The sequence below is a fragment of the Epinephelus fuscoguttatus genome, linkage group LG8 (genome assembly GCF_011397635.1).
Source record: "Epinephelus fuscoguttatus linkage group LG8, E.fuscoguttatus.final_Chr_v1".
In the NCBI taxonomy this organism is placed as follows: Eukaryota; Metazoa; Chordata; class Actinopteri; order Perciformes; family Serranidae; genus Epinephelus; species Epinephelus fuscoguttatus.
Genome location: NC_064759.1, coordinates 51,178 through 69,664, shown reverse-complemented (window position 1 = coordinate 69,664; position 18,487 = coordinate 51,178). Strand labels below are relative to the sequence as shown.

The 18,487-nt window shown below is 44.5% G+C and overlaps 1 protein-coding gene across 2 annotated transcripts in view; it reads right to left on the bottom strand.

Annotated features, from left to right (window-relative positions):
• Positions 1-688: 688 nt before the first annotated feature.
• Positions 689-18,487, bottom strand: part of smarcc1a (SWI/SNF related, matrix associated, actin dependent regulator of chromatin, subfamily c, member 1a) — a 39,011-nt gene continuing 21,212 nt past the window's right edge. The window contains exons 12-29 of one of the 2 annotated variants that reach the window (XM_049584793.1): positions 17,577-17,636; positions 17,366-17,403; positions 15,686-15,807; positions 14,826-14,897; positions 14,589-14,702; positions 14,034-14,187; positions 13,834-13,944; positions 13,551-13,610; positions 12,885-13,143; positions 12,059-12,220; positions 9,830-9,885; positions 8,952-9,105; positions 5,574-5,752; positions 5,284-5,418; positions 3,143-3,482; positions 2,629-2,754; positions 2,465-2,509; positions 689-1,445 (exon numbers count right to left, since the gene is read on the bottom strand). In XM_049584793.1, the coding sequence (XP_049440750.1) occupies positions 1,354-1,445; positions 2,465-2,509; positions 2,629-2,754; positions 3,143-3,482; positions 5,284-5,418; positions 5,574-5,752; positions 8,952-9,105; positions 9,830-9,885; positions 12,059-12,220; positions 12,885-13,143; positions 13,551-13,610; positions 13,834-13,944; positions 14,034-14,187; positions 14,589-14,702; positions 14,826-14,897; positions 15,686-15,807; positions 17,366-17,403; positions 17,577-17,636 (2,279 nt within the window). In that variant the 3' untranslated portion in view covers positions 689-1,353. The remainder of the gene's footprint in view (positions 1,446-2,464; positions 2,510-2,628; positions 2,755-3,142; positions 3,483-5,283; positions 5,419-5,573; positions 5,753-8,951; positions 9,106-9,829; positions 9,886-12,058; positions 12,221-12,884; positions 13,144-13,550; positions 13,611-13,833; positions 13,945-14,033; positions 14,188-14,588; positions 14,703-14,825; positions 14,898-15,685; positions 15,808-17,365; positions 17,404-17,576; positions 17,637-18,487) is intronic. The other variant, XM_049584794.1, reaches the window with a different exon arrangement.

Sequence of the window (18,487 nt, the reverse complement as noted above, 5' to 3'; positions counted from 1 at the left end):
ACAAACTTAGATTTTAAGAATGAACTTTTAATTTGTTCAACAAAAATCTGTTTCATTATCTGAAAATCAGCTGATGAATCCTCTGACCAATCAGAATTCGGATCATTGTTACAGTGACATGTGCTTCTTACAGACTCTTGAAGGTCACCGTGACGTCTGTAAACGTCTCGTTAAGTTTCTCGTCGTATCGTAGACGACCAGCACAGTGCGTTCGCTGTCCACTTTTAGCTCCAGTTTTTTCCACTACATCACCAGACGTGGAACTCTAAGACTAAACGCTGAGTCACTACTGCTTCTCGTTGCTGAAACACAGGAATGAGGATATTGCTTAGTTTTCCCGTGGCGGTGTGTGTACGAGAGGCGGGGTTAGCGAGGTAGGCAGCACTAGGTGAGAAGAGGGAGGGGTTAGTCGCTACGGTATCAGCACCTAAAAACATCTAGAAGCCCACGGCGCCGACGAAGAGCAAAGAGCGTCACTCATGTGGTCACGTTTCAGGTGTGTGAAGGTCAGCAGGAGATTATACCTGTGTGTGTGTGTGTGTCCAGTGTTTCGTGGGGGGTCTCTGTGTGTGTGTGTGCGTGCGCAGCCTCCAGTGTGAGCCTCAGCTTAGTCTACATGTCTGAGTGTGAGAGTGTGAGAGTGTGTGTGTTGATTAAGCTGATTAATAAAAATGATCCTCGACAAACAAAGTCGACAGCTGTTGAGGAAAAATCGAACTCTGTATTTCTGACACTTTTTTTTTTTTTTAAAGATTTGAATCTTCAGCAGGAAACGACGCAGCTGACAGTCGAGAGCCAATCAGATCCTTCCATCTGTGTTAACATCGACCCACCTTCTATCACCTGTCTGCACCTGACCAAAGATGACATCAGAAGCAGACGAGTGAACGCCATCACACACACACACACACACACACACACATACACACAGACAGTACAGTGTATCATTTTAAGAGGAGCGAGAGGTAGATACTCGACAAGACAGAAGAGGGGCGGGGCTCACATCATCACCTGTGTGTGTGTGTGTGTGTGTGTGTGTCTGCGTTATGGAGAGTTGGCGTGGGGGCGGGGCTTACAGTGTCATTGGAAAGAGGAAAAAGATGAGACAGTCCAGTCGTTTTCTCCTCAGCTTCTTTGTGACCAGACAGTGTTTATTAATACATGACCTCAGTCACTGTGACGACCGTTGCCGCTGCGCCCTGAGAGGAAGTCTGCATGTGTGTACTGGGTTACCCCTGAGTGTGTGTTTGTGTGTGATGAAGATGATGATGAAGGAAACAAATGGAGCGGAGGCCATCAGAGAGACAGAATTAGTTTAGTGTGTGTGTGTGTGTGTGTGTGTGTGTGTGTGTTTCAGTTGTCGGCCCCTCGTCCACTCGCTGGCACCGGAGGACCAACAGGAACAGGAGGTACAGCGTCGGGCTGTGCAGGTGGCGGTCCGGGGTCTGAGAGATGACAGATGGAGATTTTTAGAGACAATTAAACAACTCAGACTTTTTTTATGTTGAACAATAATAATAATAATAAAAAAAAAAATCAGATCTTGTAGAAATAAAATCATTTTTATTGTAAATTGAAAATGTAAAAACTTCCTGTTTTGTTTGATCTGTCAACGATGATGTCACATTTGGTGACATGGTTCCAGTTCAAATAGTGACACAACATTAAATTCACTGGTCACATGTGAAGGTTAACGTCTCGCCATATGATTGTAAACAAAGTGATGCCATGTTGAATTAACATGTTTCTACATGACATCATGAGCTACATCAACAGCTGAGGGGGCGTGGCTTATTTTATCTTTACTTCTTCAGGATTTATAACAACTCGACTATCAAGACTAATGCAGCTTTTAATGTCCTGACGAGCTCTGATTGGTCAGCAGGGTCAGGGTTTTCTTTCACTTGATTACTGAACCCTGAAACGCAACCTGAACCCTAACCCTGCTGATACCCTGACCCTGCTGATACCCTGACCCTGCTGATACCCTGACCCTGCTGATACCCTGACCCGGCTGATACCCTGACCCTGCTGATACCCTAACCCGGCTGATACCCTGACCCTGCTGATACCCTAACCCGGCTGATACCCTGACCCTGCTGATACCCTAACCCTGCTGATACCCTGACCCTGCTGATACCCTAACCCGGCTGATACCCTGACCCGGCTGATACCCTAACCCGGCTGATACCCTGACCCTGCTGATACCCTAACCCGGCTGATACCCTGACCCGGCTGATACCCTGACCCTGCTGATACCCTAACCCGGCTGATACCCTGACCCTGCTGATACCCTGACCCTGCTGATACCCTAACCCGGCTGATACCCTGACCCGGCTGATACACTGACCCAGATAGAGGAGATGTCAGCTCTCTTTTCCTCTCGTATCTTTACAGTTTCAGAAGAACAGCGGAGGTGGAGCCACAAACACAACAAAGCATTTATGAAAAAAAAAAAAAAAACCTTTGTTGAATGGACATCTGAGCTCAGCTGCTGATTGGTTGTGGACTCAACATGGTGGAGAAACAAGCAAACCACAGACTAGTTGTGTGAATTGAACCTTTAAATCTAATATAAACAAACACAAAGTTAACATGTTAACCAAACACAATGAGATCTGTACTCACACATGCCGTTAGGAGCTCCAGGGTGGCGTGGGGGCATCATGGGTGGCATGCCGCCAGGAGGGGGGCCAGCGGAGGGCGGCCCAGCCATCATCCGTCCCGGCATCGGCTGACCCGGTCCCATCGGTCCTGTGAAGAGCAGGATGTCATCAGGAGTCAAATGGAACCAAATAAAAATAAAAACAAAGATACTTGATAAATAATAACGTTTTCTCTGCATTGTCATGGAAACCTCCGATTGTTGAACATACATCATGAGATCATGAACTGTTTCACCGCTACATTAAGGACAAGTTAAAGGTGATGTGTTTTCAGGTTAGCTGTGATTGGTTGTTCTGTCCCATCATGATCTGAAGGTTCTGCGAGGCTGCAGCAATCTGAATGTGTCTATCCACAACGTCCTGTCTGTGTTACTGAACTCTGAATGCTCCAGGAGTCTGACCGTAAACCTGCTGTGTCTGCATCGCGTTAACCAAGGATCAGGATGGACTGCCTCCACCTGCTGTCTGTGTCTCACCTGTCTGTCCTGGGTGGTGGGGGGCCATGGGGTGGTGACCCATGGGGGGGTATCCGGGATGCATGGCGGCACCGGGTGGAGGCCCTCCATGGTGGGGCAGTGGTGCTCCATGATGTGGTTGGGGCCCTCCAGGGTGCATGCCTGATGGAGGGGGCCCAGAGTGGGGTCCAGATCCAGGAGCCTGTCCCTGTCCTTGAGCCTGGGCAGCGGCTGCAGCAGCGGCGGCGGCAGCGGCGGCTTGCTGCTCCATCTGCTGCCTTGCCTTCATCTCGGCGTATTTGAGCTGCTCCATGTGGAACGCCTGGCGCTCGGTCAGCAGCTGCTGCCGCTGAAGCTCCAACTGCACAAAGGAGAAATGCCATCAAAAATGATTCCATGAAGATGTTTGATAAAATAAATGACATGAAAACCGTCAGCGTCTGGCCGACTTATATAGAATCACATCCGATTTTGTCCTTCAACAGGAGGACGGAGGAAGCCTCAGGAAGAGGACTAACGGACAGATAGACAGGAAACAGAATAACCAACACGATAATAAAGCCAGCATGGTAGGAACACGATTAGATCATGACTTTTCCTGGGCCGCGCCCATCTTTGCAAACACTGTGACTTCCTGTTGGTCGAACGCAGAGCGTTGTAGTGATGCTTTATTAAGTTGTTTAAAAATATCCAGTGAGTTTGGTGATGTCATTGATTTATATGAAAGGCAAATGCACCTGTTTGGAACAGGTGGCGCCCCCTACTGACTGCTGTCAAGATAATTTAACACACGTGGGTTAACATTATTAATGTTAAACATATCCTCAATATTTGGAGTTATGGTGGGGTCAGGGGCGGGGTTAAACATATGGAGCGTGGTTAGGGGTGGACAAACAGTTTCTGATTGACAGTCTGGTCTGTGTCAGGCCGCGCCCAGTTTATGCAGTTGTTTTAAAGGAAACTTTATGTTCTTGATACCTCTTTGACAATTTCCTTTCAGCTTTGTGACGATTGACTCAACAGTTATGGAGTTAGGTCTGTTTATGTGCTAAGCCACGCCCACTCTAAAGTTCATTGGTCGATATCGTGGTACGAATCTGACCTCTGTTTTAGGAGAAGTCAAAAATGTGATTTTCAGAGAGAAAAAAAGAACTATTTTTTCGCATCATATATTAATTTCACGCTTGTTGCAGGCGTGACGTTTGTGACTTAATCCTGGAGAAATTACAGTGGACATCTTTATTACCAAAACAGAAACATCATAATATTTTGTTTATTACGGCCTGATAAAGACATAAATCGTTAATTAACTTTATTTAAATCAAACACGTTATTTAAAACACACATAACCTGTCTTTGTATGAGACGTACTCTGGCTCCCATGTGACCACCTTAGGTCACAGCGATCGACCTCTATCTGAACCCGATCCGCCATTAACGATTATGTCAGATCCTGTCTGCACCGATAAATCAACCTCCAACAGAACAAAGTTTGACCTGCCATCATCTTCAATGATCTCAGGAACTGTCTCCATGACCAGAGTCACCTGAACCCAGAGGACACGGTGCGTTCACGGACCTACAACTGACATGTCTTTAGAAAGTTTCAGTAAACCCGTCTTTTCATGCTTTATTTACAGCTGTGAGACTGTCCCTACAGTGTCTCTGGTGTGTCCACCATGAAGACAAAGTCCTACAGTGTCTCTGGTGTGTCCAGGATTTGACCAGCAGCAGGACACAGAGCTCAGAGTGAAAGTTTCAGTATTTGGATTTTTGTAGTGAATTAAAAAGCTTCTGAAAGATAATTCATCTTGCCTTCATCAGTCAGCTGTTCCATGTCCACCGCTGCGACATAAATAAATACAAACGTTAGCTAAGAACGGGAGCGCTATGTCGCTAGCGTTTTTTTCGGACACCCCTGTTGTCTTATTAGTGCAGTTTTAGTTTTTTGTCACGACTCCTCTGGTCACCCAAAAACACAAGACCTAAATTGTTAACAAACTGCATGTGCCGCTCTGCTCTTAATCAAGAGGAAGTCCCGCCCCCACCTCCTGAAATGTGAGTGAGTGGGCGGGACTTCCTCTTGATTATTAATAAACTAATGCAGCTGTGTTGGGTCAACGCAGGACCAGAACTTTAACCACAGCTGGTTGTTGACTTACAGCCTCTTTCTCTCGGTCCATGATCGTCTCCAGCTCCTCGAAGTGTCGCAGCTTGATCTCCAACTTCTTCATCTGGGTCTCCACCAGCAGAGCCACCAACGACTTGATCTTCCTCTCCTCCACCGCCGCCAGGTGCTGAGTGGACGCAGACAACCCATAAACATGTGATCCATGTCCAACTTTTAACCCTACCCCCCCCCCCCCCAGGTGACAGTTTCTGCTGTGGTGATACCGTACAGACGGATCAGGTGAGCATTGGGCAGATGTCACAGTGTGTGTCGTACTCTCACCTTGGCCTTGGTGGCGGCAGATGCCAGCGCAGCAGCTGCTGCAGTAGCAATGTTTCCTTCTCCAATGTCATGCTCCAGTTTCTTCCTCTTGTCATCTCCCTCCTCTGTAGCTGCCTTGTCCTCTTTCTCCTTCTCCTGCTCCGAGGACGACGTCTCCATCGCTTCCTCCTTGTCTTTGTCTGATGGGAACCAAGACAGAAATTTAACAGCTCTGGACACAAACGTGGCTCTGCGCTCATGCGTGGTTTTAAACCTTTGAACTCTGCAACAGAAAAGTTTTATATCTCTAAAATCTGCACGACCTGAGCTAAAAGATTGTGAAAGTCAATAAACCAGAATAACTGACAATAGTACTGACACGTTGTTTTCATCAGGTTTTACAAAATAAAAACACAAAACATTTTATTCCCCATTATGATCATTTTTATGGGCAAACTGAGAAAGCATTCCTTGTTCCTCTGGCGCCACATCACAAGTGGTACAAGGACGTCATTAGTGTACATCATGATGGCAGTGAAATAGAAGCCTTCGGTTTCTGTTGCAGAAAGAATCAAAATTCTTCTTTTAGATCTATTTCAACAGGATCAGGAAACACTCGATCACCTGCAGCCGTTTGTTTTTAAAGGGTTAAAGGTAAAGTTTCCACCTACAGGACGAGTATGTAGCTGCTGACCTATGTCATTTCTTCTTCACCAGGGTTAAAAGGTGAAGTTTCCACAGGTGGAATTAGTGAGCTCTTCTTTATCATCAAACAATCGATCGTGTTGTTCCACGGAAGAAAATCAGTTTTACGATTTTAAAAAGTATCTTTTTTAAACACTGTCTCGTTCCAGAGGATTTCGCAGTGCAGGTGGCGGTCCGGGGTCTGAGAGACAACAGATGGAGATTTTTAGAGACGATTAAACGACGACGGGTTGTTGTTTGTTGGACGTCATAAAAGATGCCATGCACATAGGATTATTTATTTTGTAAACTTCTTTAAATGTCCCCCTGACGCTCAGAGCTCAGTAACATTCTTCTTGTGAACCTGAGCTGTTGAATGAGCTCTGAGCTTATTGTTATCATTTTTATCATTATTATTATTATGGGGGCGGCAGTAGCTCAGTCCATAGGGACTTGGGTTGGGAATCGGAGGGTCGCCTGTTCAAGTCCCTGTCCGGACCAAATATGGAGCGTGAACTGGTAGCTGGAGAGGTGCCAGTTCACCTCCTGGGCACTGTCGAAGTGCCCTTGAGCAAGGCACTGAATCCCCAACCACTCGTGGCACCTGTCCAAGGCAGCCCTTCACTCTGACATCTCTCCACTTAGTACATGTACAGGTCCTGTTAAAAATATTACTGAAGTAATAATTATTTTTCCTTGTTTTTGCCTTTTTGGGGGTTTCAACATACTCGAAAATACGCTAATTTTGGCATGTGCTTCAGTCGCCTTGTGAATTTACATGTGATATGGCGTTGGTTGGTGGGCAAGGCAAAACGGCCCCTTAAAGAGCAGCCTCTGCAGCACGTTTCACCGTCAGGCAAAGAAAACAGTACATACATGTATCATGACCAGATGCAGAAAAAAAGTCTCTTGAACCCATTGCCCAAACCCAACAGGAAGTTTCCCACGTGTTGTGTTTTAATTCAATTCAATTCTTCATTTCAATTTTATTTATAAAGCCCAATATCACAAATCACAATTTGCCTCACAGGGCTTTACAGCATACGACATCCCTCTGTCCTTAGGACCCTCACAGCTGATCAGGAAAAACTCCCCAAAAAACCCTTTAACGGGGAAAAAACAGTAGAAACCTCAGGAAGAGCAACTGAGGAGGGATCCCTCTTCCAGGACGGACAGACGTGCAATAGATGTCATAAATGGTCCGAACTCCCCCAAACTTAACATGATTCATATTAGTCCCACCCTGAACACATTTTTTAACGAATATGTGCTACAGATTCAATCTGACTGGCTTCAGACTTGGTGAGCCTACGTGAGCCTGACTACCTTGTGATCAAAACAGGGGTTAAATCTACATTAAGAAATCTGAAATCTTTTCCGGAGCAGGGGGCTTGGTGTTGCGGACACAAAATGAAGAAATAGAAATTTATGTGTTGCAAAAGAACGTGTTTAGTATTAAAACTAATAAAAAGATTATAGCTTTAGTTGTTACTTTTCAGCTTAAACTTTTATAGTATAACAAGTTTATAAATAAAGATTAAACTTTCAGTGGTTACCAGACTGTTTGACTTATAGCTCCTACATCTCTTTTTTGCCTTGGTGCTATTTATTTTTAGAAGCTAAATCATTTAGGCTGTTTGCAAAATTGCATCGCGCTTGATGTGAATTAAACAGGCAGTTGCGTCAAAATTTCACCTCTGGGCAAGCATGTCATCATTGACATGGATCATATAACGTTGTGGTGGTGACTTTAAAACTTCAGCACAGAGCATTTTTAGTGCAACTTTCTCTCCAGCTCCGCCTGTGCTCTGTGTCTCAATGTGACATGATGTGAAAACATGCACAGGCGTCAGTGTTGATTGGCTATCACTTGTGCCGTGTAACCAATCAGAGGGGGCTGTAGGCGGGACATTGTTACAAAGCTCAGTGCATTGGGGACTGCAGGCAGGGAGGGAGTCGGCTGTATCAGAGCCGAAGGAGCGAGTTTTAAAACACATTTATTTGATCAGTGAGATGAAAAAACGTCTGATGCCGATTATGGTAAACAGGTTGTGTTTACTCACACACTGTGTGCCTAAATCATTTTCCCGGTTCACACATATATATATTTTTAGGGGCAAATGCGAGTGAAATGCTCGCACTGTAGAGCACTTCTGCCCGTGCCGGACAGAAACTAAGCCACGCCGGAAATCTGGCGCTGTGCCGGAGAACTTTAATCCCTGTCAAAAGTTGTAACAAGATATGCCCAATATTGAATGGCACATTTGCTGCGGAGTGTTAATTCTGAGGTCTCGTCATTGCTTTAACTTGGAAGTAAATGGTCCGACCTCCACCAAACTTCATATGATTCATATTAGTCCCGCCCTGAACACATTTAAATGACCATATTTTCTGATAGTCATAGCGCCATCTAGTGGCAACAGGAACTAGGTGTTATCAGACACTTCGATTTACCTCAAATTTAAATGCTGTGGTCAATATTTGATAAACAAAATCATGACATATCATGAGTGTGTTCTTCAGTGCCCTCTAGTGGAAAGAGGAAATTGTATTAAATGTGAAATAGGCCATTCCAGCACCCACACTTTATGAAAGACATGCCATGCGTGCAGTGTTCTACTATCACAAAATTGAACTGTCGTGTTAGCTGGCTGTGCGAGGGCCCGTTCATCGCTGGCTGCAGCTTTAATTATTATTATTATTATTATCATTAACCTGCTGAAGACGTCTTAGACTCCCCTCCGTCTTCACTCTCCTCCTCACGTTCCGACGCCTCCGCCCCTTCCTTCTTCACCTTGTCTGTGGACTCCATCTTGTCGCTCTTCTCTGCAGACTCACTGGGCTTCTCCGCCTCGTCCTTCAACTCCGCCTGAAGGATGAAGACATGATGTGTCAATGCCAGAGGAAGTACGACGCGCGCTGCAAGTCTGATTTGGAGATCTGACTTTAAATCGAGTCAAAGACATGATGACGTGAGACCACTGAAATGTGACGAAGAAAAAAAAACAGACCTCAAAGATGATCCAGGTACAGAAACTACGACAGGTAAATAAGACAGGTAAATGTGTCTAAGGTAACTACAACAGGTAAATAACTACGACAGGTAAATAGCTACGGCAGGTAAATGTGTCTGAGGTCGTTAGCTGGTAAACGCTGTGACGTTCAGGGCCAATAGGAAATAGGTCGTATTGTGACCCTGTCCACTTTTTGGGGGACAGTCAGTCAGTGTGATGTGGACTCAGTGTCTGATGCTGGTTAATGAACGATACTGAGAACGCCATCAGCAGAGCGAGGATGGTGTGAAGGTCACATCCAGCTGCCGGAACTTTCCAAACCAGAACACAAAGTGGGACAGAGGAAGAGGGTTCAGTCTGCTGATAAGAAACTAAACTTTATACTTGGGACCAGATTTTAAAGATGTGTTTTTGATAAAAGTTTTAATATCTGACTGACGTCTCATTAGTTTCAGTCTTAACGTGTGATTTGTTGACAATAAGAAAAATAATAATTAATGTCAGTTTGATCCTTTAAGATCAGCAGAACTTTACATCCTCCCACTCAAACACACAGGTATATACGACAGGTGTTCTTACCTTATCGGCCTGCTGGGAGTCTGAGTCCGTCTCCAACTTCTCTGTCTCACTGGTTTCTGCAGGTCACAAGTGTTGGACACGATTTAGCTCCGAGTCACAGACGAGAACTGGTTTATTCACCACACGTTTTTATACTGCTGAAAACCAAGAAACAGGCTGAGACTGTGTTTGTTCATTCATACATTCATTCAGTCATTCATTCATTCATGTTGGTAAATGTAGTTTCTAACAAGAGCTGTTGGTAATTGTTACTAGTTTCTTCTATGAATCAATTCAATCAATTTTATTTATAAAGCCCAATATCACAAATCACAATTTGCCTCACAGGGCTTTACAGCATACGACATCCCTCTGTCCTTATGACCCTCACAGCTGATCAGGAAAAACTCCCCAAAAAACCCTTTAATGGGGAAAAAACGGTAGAAACCTCAGGAAGAGCAACTGAGGAGGGATCCCTCTTCCAGGACGGACAGACGTGCAATAGATGTCGTACAGAACAGATCAGCATAATAAATTAACAGTAATCTGTATGACACAATGAGACAGAGAGAGAGAGAGAGAGAGAGAGGGAGAGAGGGAGAGAGAGAGAGGCAGGACAGACGGTAATGACAGTAGCTTACAACAACATTAATGAAAGTAATGATATTATAATAAGCTTCTAACGAGAGCTGTTTGGTAAACATTGTAGTTTCTAACGAAAGCTGCTTGGTAAACGTAGTTTCTAACGAAAGCTGTTTGGTAAACGTTGTAGTTTCTAACGAGAGCTGTTTGGTAAACGTTGTAGTTTCAAACGAGAGCTGCTTGGTAAATGGAGTTTCTAAAAGAGCTGTTTGGTAAACGTTGTAGTTTCTAACACTAAGAGAGAACTCGATGCTGCAAGTGCCAAAACTCGGGTCAACGTCGGCTCCGCTTTCGAGCGATGGCGAAGACTGTTGCAGCTTCATCCTGAGCCTAAAAAGGGACGAGATGGTCACAGAGTTTCTGCTGGACAGGTATTTTTAGTTTGCCTCTCATGTAACATAGGCTATAACATTATATATGACAACACAGCATCAAGTTGCCAATGGCTAACATTAGCCTACTGTAGCCTACTGTAGCTTGAGCCTCTGTATTATGTTTTTTGCCAGTCACCAGTACTATCTAACGCTAGAGCTTATGTTATATTATAAAACTCATCAGTCATCACTGACCCTGAATAAGTTTCAAAACTTGGGGTTGCGTTCAACTGTGCAGGACAGGTAACGTTGTGTTTAGTTTGCTTCCAATATAACATATAACGTTATACGACAACACAGCATCCAGTTGCTAATGCCTAATGTTAGCCTACTGTAACGTAGCCTCTGAAAGATTAATGTTATCTTCCTTGTGCGTTTCCACTTACCAGTAACATTAAGGCTACTATCTAATGTTAGCACTGTATCCTTATTCTAAAACTCATCAGTCATCACTGACTCTGGTTGAGTTTTAAAACTCCGGGGTTACGTTATACTGTCTTGGTTGTAATGTAACACTCGCTCTCCTTGTTGCAGGAGGTGGGGGATGGGACTTTGGAGGGAGGCAGGAGTTGTGGATGTTCAAATTTTTTCTAAGTGCTGTGTGAAATGCAAGAAAGGTAAGGGTTGCTTTAATGGTCTTAATATTGACTGAGTGTGTGTGTTGTGTGTGTGTGTGTGTGTGTGTGTGTGTGTGTGCTTAAGTCCAGGCGACATATTCAACGCTTTCAGTCACAGCTGTATCTCAGAAGTGTTAATGAGGGGAAACCAACAACTCGTGTGTGATTTCAATATTTTAAGGAGCTCAGATTGGATGAAACACAAAGAGATCAGCACACTGTGATGACCCAGTTTACAGTTGCTCCTCCTCCTCCTCCCCATCTGCCACTGTTGTTTTTAATCCGCTGGTTACCACGGCAATATGATGCTCAGACGCCCCCCCCCCCCCCCCCCGGAACAAACTGAGATGTGTCTAATCTTCAAATGAAAACGACACAGACTCATCGTGTCAGTGTCATGTTAATTCAAAGATGGAGGAAAAAGAAGAGATGATGATGTCCAGTGCTCCGTCAGCACCAACATGTCGTCTCACTCAGTAGTAATCTGATACTATCTGCTGCCCTCTGGTGGCTGCAGGTGTCACTACAAGTAATGAGACTATATGCGACACGACAACACGCTCTGCTTCTTCTTCTACTGTTATAAACTATGTTCCTGCTGTGTTTCTAACACTAACCAGTCTTTTCTGGTTCGTCTGGGGCGGTGCCTGCAATGCCACTGCTCTCCAGGCCGAAGGCGGGGTCCACCTTCCCTGTGCTCCTGGCCGCCTCCTGCACTTTCTTCACGTGAGCCTCCACCAACTCAGCTGGCACCTCCTCACGTACTCGGGAGAACTCCTCTGCAGAAAGACAGAGGACAGTTGAGAAGACACTGATCTGTTAGAGACTGATTTAATCCAGCTCTGGTGTTCCCATACGGCCTCAGTTCTTTGTCTATCTTTATTAAAACTCCAGTGTGTCAGATTCAGGAGGACTACAAATTACAGATTACAACCAGATGAAACTACTCCTGGTCAGAATTCCTTCAGTGTTGATTGTTGAGGAGCTGAACTATCCACAGAGGTCTCTTCCTCTCAGAAACACACACACCAGCTCATTTACACCAGGAAACACTGTCAGTGTTTCTTTGATGCTGCTCATGTGGAGGAGCTGCTGATTATGAACACATGAACGTCTCTATCTAGAGTCAGTGTCTGGTTTGTCCGTTCTGGGCTCTTATAGAAACATGGCAGTGCAACATGGTGATCTCATGGTGACCTGCTCCCTGTGTAGATATAAACGAGTCATTCTGAGGTAATCAGAACACAACCATTAGATTAGATTTAAATCTTTAAAGCTTTAAGATTCGGGTTAGAGAAATGTAGAGTTCTTTATTATTAATTCCACATATAGTTTTTAAGCTCACAAGCTTTGACTCGTTTTAGTGTTTTCTTTTTTTTATTCTTTTATCAACTGTGAGTGCATCTGTTGATCTGGAGAGCTGCTGCGTACAACTGGCCGTACCTAGAGCTGCTCTGGCGGCAGCAGATGCCACCCTGGGGTCAACCACAGAGGCCAGGAAGGCGACAGTGCTCATGACTGGGTTTCCAGACTGGCTGAAGGGTATGGGCTGGTAGGCCAGAGGGCCCAGGGCCGCCTCAGTGCTCTCTATGTATGGGTCCTCAATGGGCAGCCGCAGGAAGTGCAGGATACACTCGTCCTGGGTGCGTGAACCGATGTGCTCAGACACTTTGTTCCAATCGTCTTTAAACATCTCCAGGGCCTGCAAGAGGCAAGGGGAGTCATATTATCTTGTCAAAGATGTGTTCAAGATCACACAGAGACTGAAGGATGGGAGGACAGACATACAGACACAAGGGTCAGATGGATGGATGGATGGAGGGAGGGAGGGAGGGAAGGAGGAGGCTTATGTACTGTGGAAAGGAGGACAATGGTAGAGAAAAAATAAGGACAGATGATCGTAGGTGGGCACAAAGGAGACATCTGACATCATAAGAGGAGTAAAGGTCACATGTACAGAAGAGACACAGGAGGTGTGGAGAATGGAAGGAGACAAACTGGAGAGGTGACAAAGGATACAGATGAACGACATGAAACAAGTGCGATAAACACATTTAGTTTCCATCAGTATTTATGGAACAACAGTTTGAGTGATCAGAAGAGATTCACCTCCAGCAGCAGCAGAGTCTCCTGCTCCGTCCAATCCCTGGTGGAGTTACCTGTTTTACCCTGCAGGGAACCAAAACCAAATGATCACATAAAGCTTGATGACAGAACTACGAGAACACGAATTAGAAAAGGTTTGAAATTATTTTGATTGACAGACTCCAATGAGTGAGAACAAGAGGCTACTTGACAGGCTTGTTTCCTGTTTACTCCTTCATCCATCATCTCAAGTTTAATTATTACACGCATAACGTATTACATGTTGTGAAGTGAGTCATGTGCCGACCTTCAGATTTTTCTTGTTGTAGAGGTCGGTGCGAAGGCCAAAGTTCTGCAGGTCGATGGCCTTGTCTTTGCCTTTGTCTGCAAAGTTGGGCATCGGCTGCTGAGGAGGAATCTAGAAGAATGAAACCCAGAATGAGCGAAGTTCTTTTTTTAGTCTGTTTTCTTCCATCACTCCCTCAGGTTTATTTTAGCTGTCCTTACCGGTGGGGGTCTGTGGTTCAGGGGCATGAGACCAGATGGTGTGTCCGCCAGCACGGTGAAGTGAGGAGTGGGTGGAGGTCCCATGGGTAATGGGCGGCTCTCAGAGTCCACCTGGTAGTTCACCAAACCCCACTGCTCCAAAAACGCGTGAACTCTGGAGACACACAGCACGGACATTTAATATACTTTGATTCAGTTCATTAAATGTTTGTAGTCTGTTTAACTATGTGTCTGTGACATCACATCACTGTGGTTATCTTCACTCTAACCCTAACCACAGCCAATGTCACATTATCAAACTAAAACAGTTGTTAGAGTAACAGAAGAAGCAGCAGCTGTGGGATTAAACTAACCCAGGACCATCATTTCATAATAATCTCTCTTTCAGTAAGACTAAACCTAACTCTGTTTTCTGTATAGCACCAGATCACAACAGAAGTCATGTAAGGTCACCTTTCCTGTAGAACAGGTCTATACCCTGTCCTTTTATTAAACTAACTAAATAGCCTTATGTTATTTATCTTGTTAATCTTGTTAATAAAAATCTTTGCTCACCTCATGATGGCGCAGACGTCCCCAGTCAAGTTCCTGCGACAGGAGGTGGAGGTGAGGTACTCCTGAGGGTTCAGGCGATATGTGTCGATCATGAAGTTACGGTAAGCCAGGTATCTGTTGGAGACCACCATGACAGATAATCTATTACAGTGAGTCTGCAGCAACACGTCATACAAAAACCACACCTCTGAAACACGTCTGTTTTGGTGTCATTTGTAAAATTGCGTATGAGCTCACATCTCTGGAGTCTTGGATTTGTTCTTTCCATTGAAAAACTCTGGCAGAGCTCTTCTTTCGATCTCATGGATGCTGACAGGAAACAGAACAAAGATTTAAAATGACTCTTTGTGACCTGCTGTAACTGTTGTTCTTCTACCTACCTACCTTCGACCTAAGAGTCAGACTGATATGACCCAGTGTTTAATCTTGAACTGTGGTTTATTCAGATGAATAAAAAGATCAGTGTTGTTACCAACCCTAAAAAACAGATGTACAGGAGTCCGAGGCCTTCTGTTCTCACAACAACTAGGGATGCACCGAAATGAAAATTTGTGGCCGAAGCCGAATAGTATTAAACGCTTGGCCGAATACCAAGTACCAAATACCTAATATCGTTGTTTAGTTTTTCATTAGTTTTTGCAGATGACCCCCCTCCAGATTAGTGTTGTCACGGTACCAAAATTGGATCCCACTGTACAATACCAATGAAAATATCATGGTTCTGAGTAGTATCATGATACCACAATGAAATTGAGGCAGATGTGCCTTTTGTCATTTATGAAAAGATCACTTTTCTATGATTTAAGCCTATTTTGCTCGCTCAAAACTATTTTAGTCGCAAATGCGAGTGCAGTGAGGGACGGATCGCCACACTGCTGATATTCTACTCTGCGCATCATGGCACGCTGTTTGATTGCGTTATCAAAACATGCCGCTATTATTCGGCCTTGCTTTTAACTTATTCCACCGAATACCGAATGTGTGTTTTTTTGCAATATTCGGCTGAATATATTCGGTTACCGAATATTCGGTGCATCCCTAACTTCAACACAAGAGACATCTGAAAAGTAAACCCATGGTCATTCCTCAGCACTTACCAGTTGTAGTCAAACCAGGCGCTGTAGCTGGGGATTATGATGTGGTGAGTCTGCTCAGTCACATTGTCCTCGCCAGCGTCCATCAGTCGGTTGATTTCAGCTTTGCCCTGTTCCTCCTCGTCCTGCACAAAGAGTCAGCCACCAAACGATGCAAATAAAAACCAACATCCTCCATCTACACCAACACAAGATGATCTTCCAGAAATATTCCATGCTGGAAAAAAATATTTTCACAGAACTCCACCTTCCTCCTAGCCTGGCGTTGCCAGACCCAATTTGCAAAACGCGAATGGGTCTGGGCATGGAGTGTACATTTCATCTATCCCCGAGGGGCGGTATCAACGGCTGTCACTCAAAGTGCCCCTTCACGCAATTGGAAAGACGGAAAACCAATCAGAGTAAACGAAACATGTGATGTAGGCTGGCACAACGCCACTGTAAACAGACCAGCAAGCTGCAGTGGAGATGAGCTGTGATGATGTCTGGCAAAGAGTGTTGCCGTCTTTGCAGATTTCCTCCTCATTGTGGAGTTGCATGGCTGTGACTCCCAGTTTGGTCGCTTCCCTGACATACTCCTCCATGAGAGCAACTAGCAGAGAAACAATAGCCACTGGGTTTTCACTGAGTCCCATCTTTTTCCCGATTAATGGAGCCAGTTGGTAAATTAAACTTTTACCAAACCCTGTAGGAAGGATGGCAAACACATCCTTTTTTTCAATAAAAGCTTTCAGTGCAGCCGTTAGTTCTGCTTTTAAAGAAAATGTACATTCCAGTTCGTTCAACACATTTACCATCGCAGTTTCAAAATTAGAAGCCATGTTGGCTGTTTATGAAATGCATTCACTCTGCTCCTTGTCCCTCCTATTCTGATGATGTGCCCGCCCCAAAGTAATAAACAGTTGTGATGGTAAGCTTTAACCGATGCCAGAATGCGCCTCTATGACTGCACGGCCAGACCGATCTGTGGAGCGAAATCGAATATGAGCTCGCGAGATTAGGATGGTTTCCCCAGGCTACCTTCCTCCACCAGTGTAGTTGGAAATAAAGACCAGAGGAGCTCTGGAGCTAAAGGTAGGTGTGTGGATATGCTAATGACACGTGAGATGAGCAGGGCTGTAAAGTTCTGGCCGACCGTTTGGTTGTTATGCTTTTATCTGGTCGGACTATCATCAGGATGTGTGAGGGCCCGGTGTTGTTGAGCACTTGTGTTCATCCTCTGTGATAGCTGCTCTTTGCTGTGTTTGTTCCGCCACTTCTCCACTGCGATTGGATGAGTAGTGATGACAGTGACGAGTGCAGACGAGTCGGCGTTTCACTAACGTCACATTTAGTGATTCAGGTTTTAAGGTTCATATGACAGAAAACTAAACTGTTAAGAGAGACTTGGAACTGATGTGACGTCACTCTGACCACATCTGGCGATACACTCTCACTCCATCTACCTCCATCTACAGACATCAGCCATCTTACTGTCTCCACCTACCTCCATCTACAGACATCAGCCATCTTACTGTCTCCACCTACCTCCATCTACAGACATCAGCCATCTTACTCTGTCTCCACCTACCTCCACCTACAGACATCAGCCATCTTACCTGTCTCCACCTACCTCCATCTACAGACATCAGCCATCTTACTCTGTCTCCACCTACCTCCACCTACAGACATCAGCCATCTTACCTTTCCACCGGACACCACAGAGTCATCCTCCATGTCATCTGGAAAAAACAGAAGAACTAATTTTAGTTTAGAAACATGACAGAGATACTGACACTGAAAAAATGTAGAAATTGATCAATATAAATGATGTAGGAATCGATCAATATAAATGATGTAGGAATTGATCAGTGTCATTGATCCGTCAATGAATAGATGAGTTACTGATACATACCCAGGTCAGCCACATTCCCTCCCTTCACTGGAGTGTTCTCACTGTCTTTCTTTGAAGTTGCTGTCGACAGAACAAAGATTTAAAAAGTCGGCTGCTGAAAAAAATAAGATACTAAATATAATTTTAACAGAGACAGCGCACCGGGGTACCGATGGCTGCCGCGGGTGGAGGTATTAACTGTCACTGTGGTTTGTTAGTAGGACTGTGAAACACAGACTGATGGGGGAGGACGTTTCTGTATAAGGGGAACAAACCAGATGGGACCTGGTCTACAGAGATCCTCTTCAGTCAGGACTGTGTGTGTGTTTTAATGATAATCTTTAAAGAGAACCTCTGATTGTTAATAAAATCAAACACAGGCCGCTTTCTGATGGTCAGTGTCGGTGGGACAATCTGAGGATCTTCTTCTGAACTGTGTGGACGTTCAGTGTGCAGGAACCACCCAGACAATACCAGACAGAGAGCACACCACAGATTAATTTTATAATAAATACATGAAATGAACGCATGAATGAATAGGGTTCATCACTCAGATAAAAACAAGAAGAGTAAAAACAACAAGAGTCAAAAGAAAAAAAATCTGCACACCCTTAAAAATCAGATGAAACAGAATGTTGTTGTTCAGACGGAGACGGCCTCCAATCAGGTTCACTAATAATTACCATGTAAATGTATGAATTTAATATGTTGGCTGATATATTTAAGAAATGTATGATAAATATATAATGAATATATTAGGGGTGCACGATAACAGGAAATTATTACATAATTCCGATAAGTCCAATATCATGACGAATAGCCCCAATAATATATATAATTTTGTCGGCACGGCAGTGCCCACTCCCACTATGACACCTGAATGGCCTGCAGTGTATGCTGCGTTCAAGTGACGTTGGCATAATCAGAAAAAC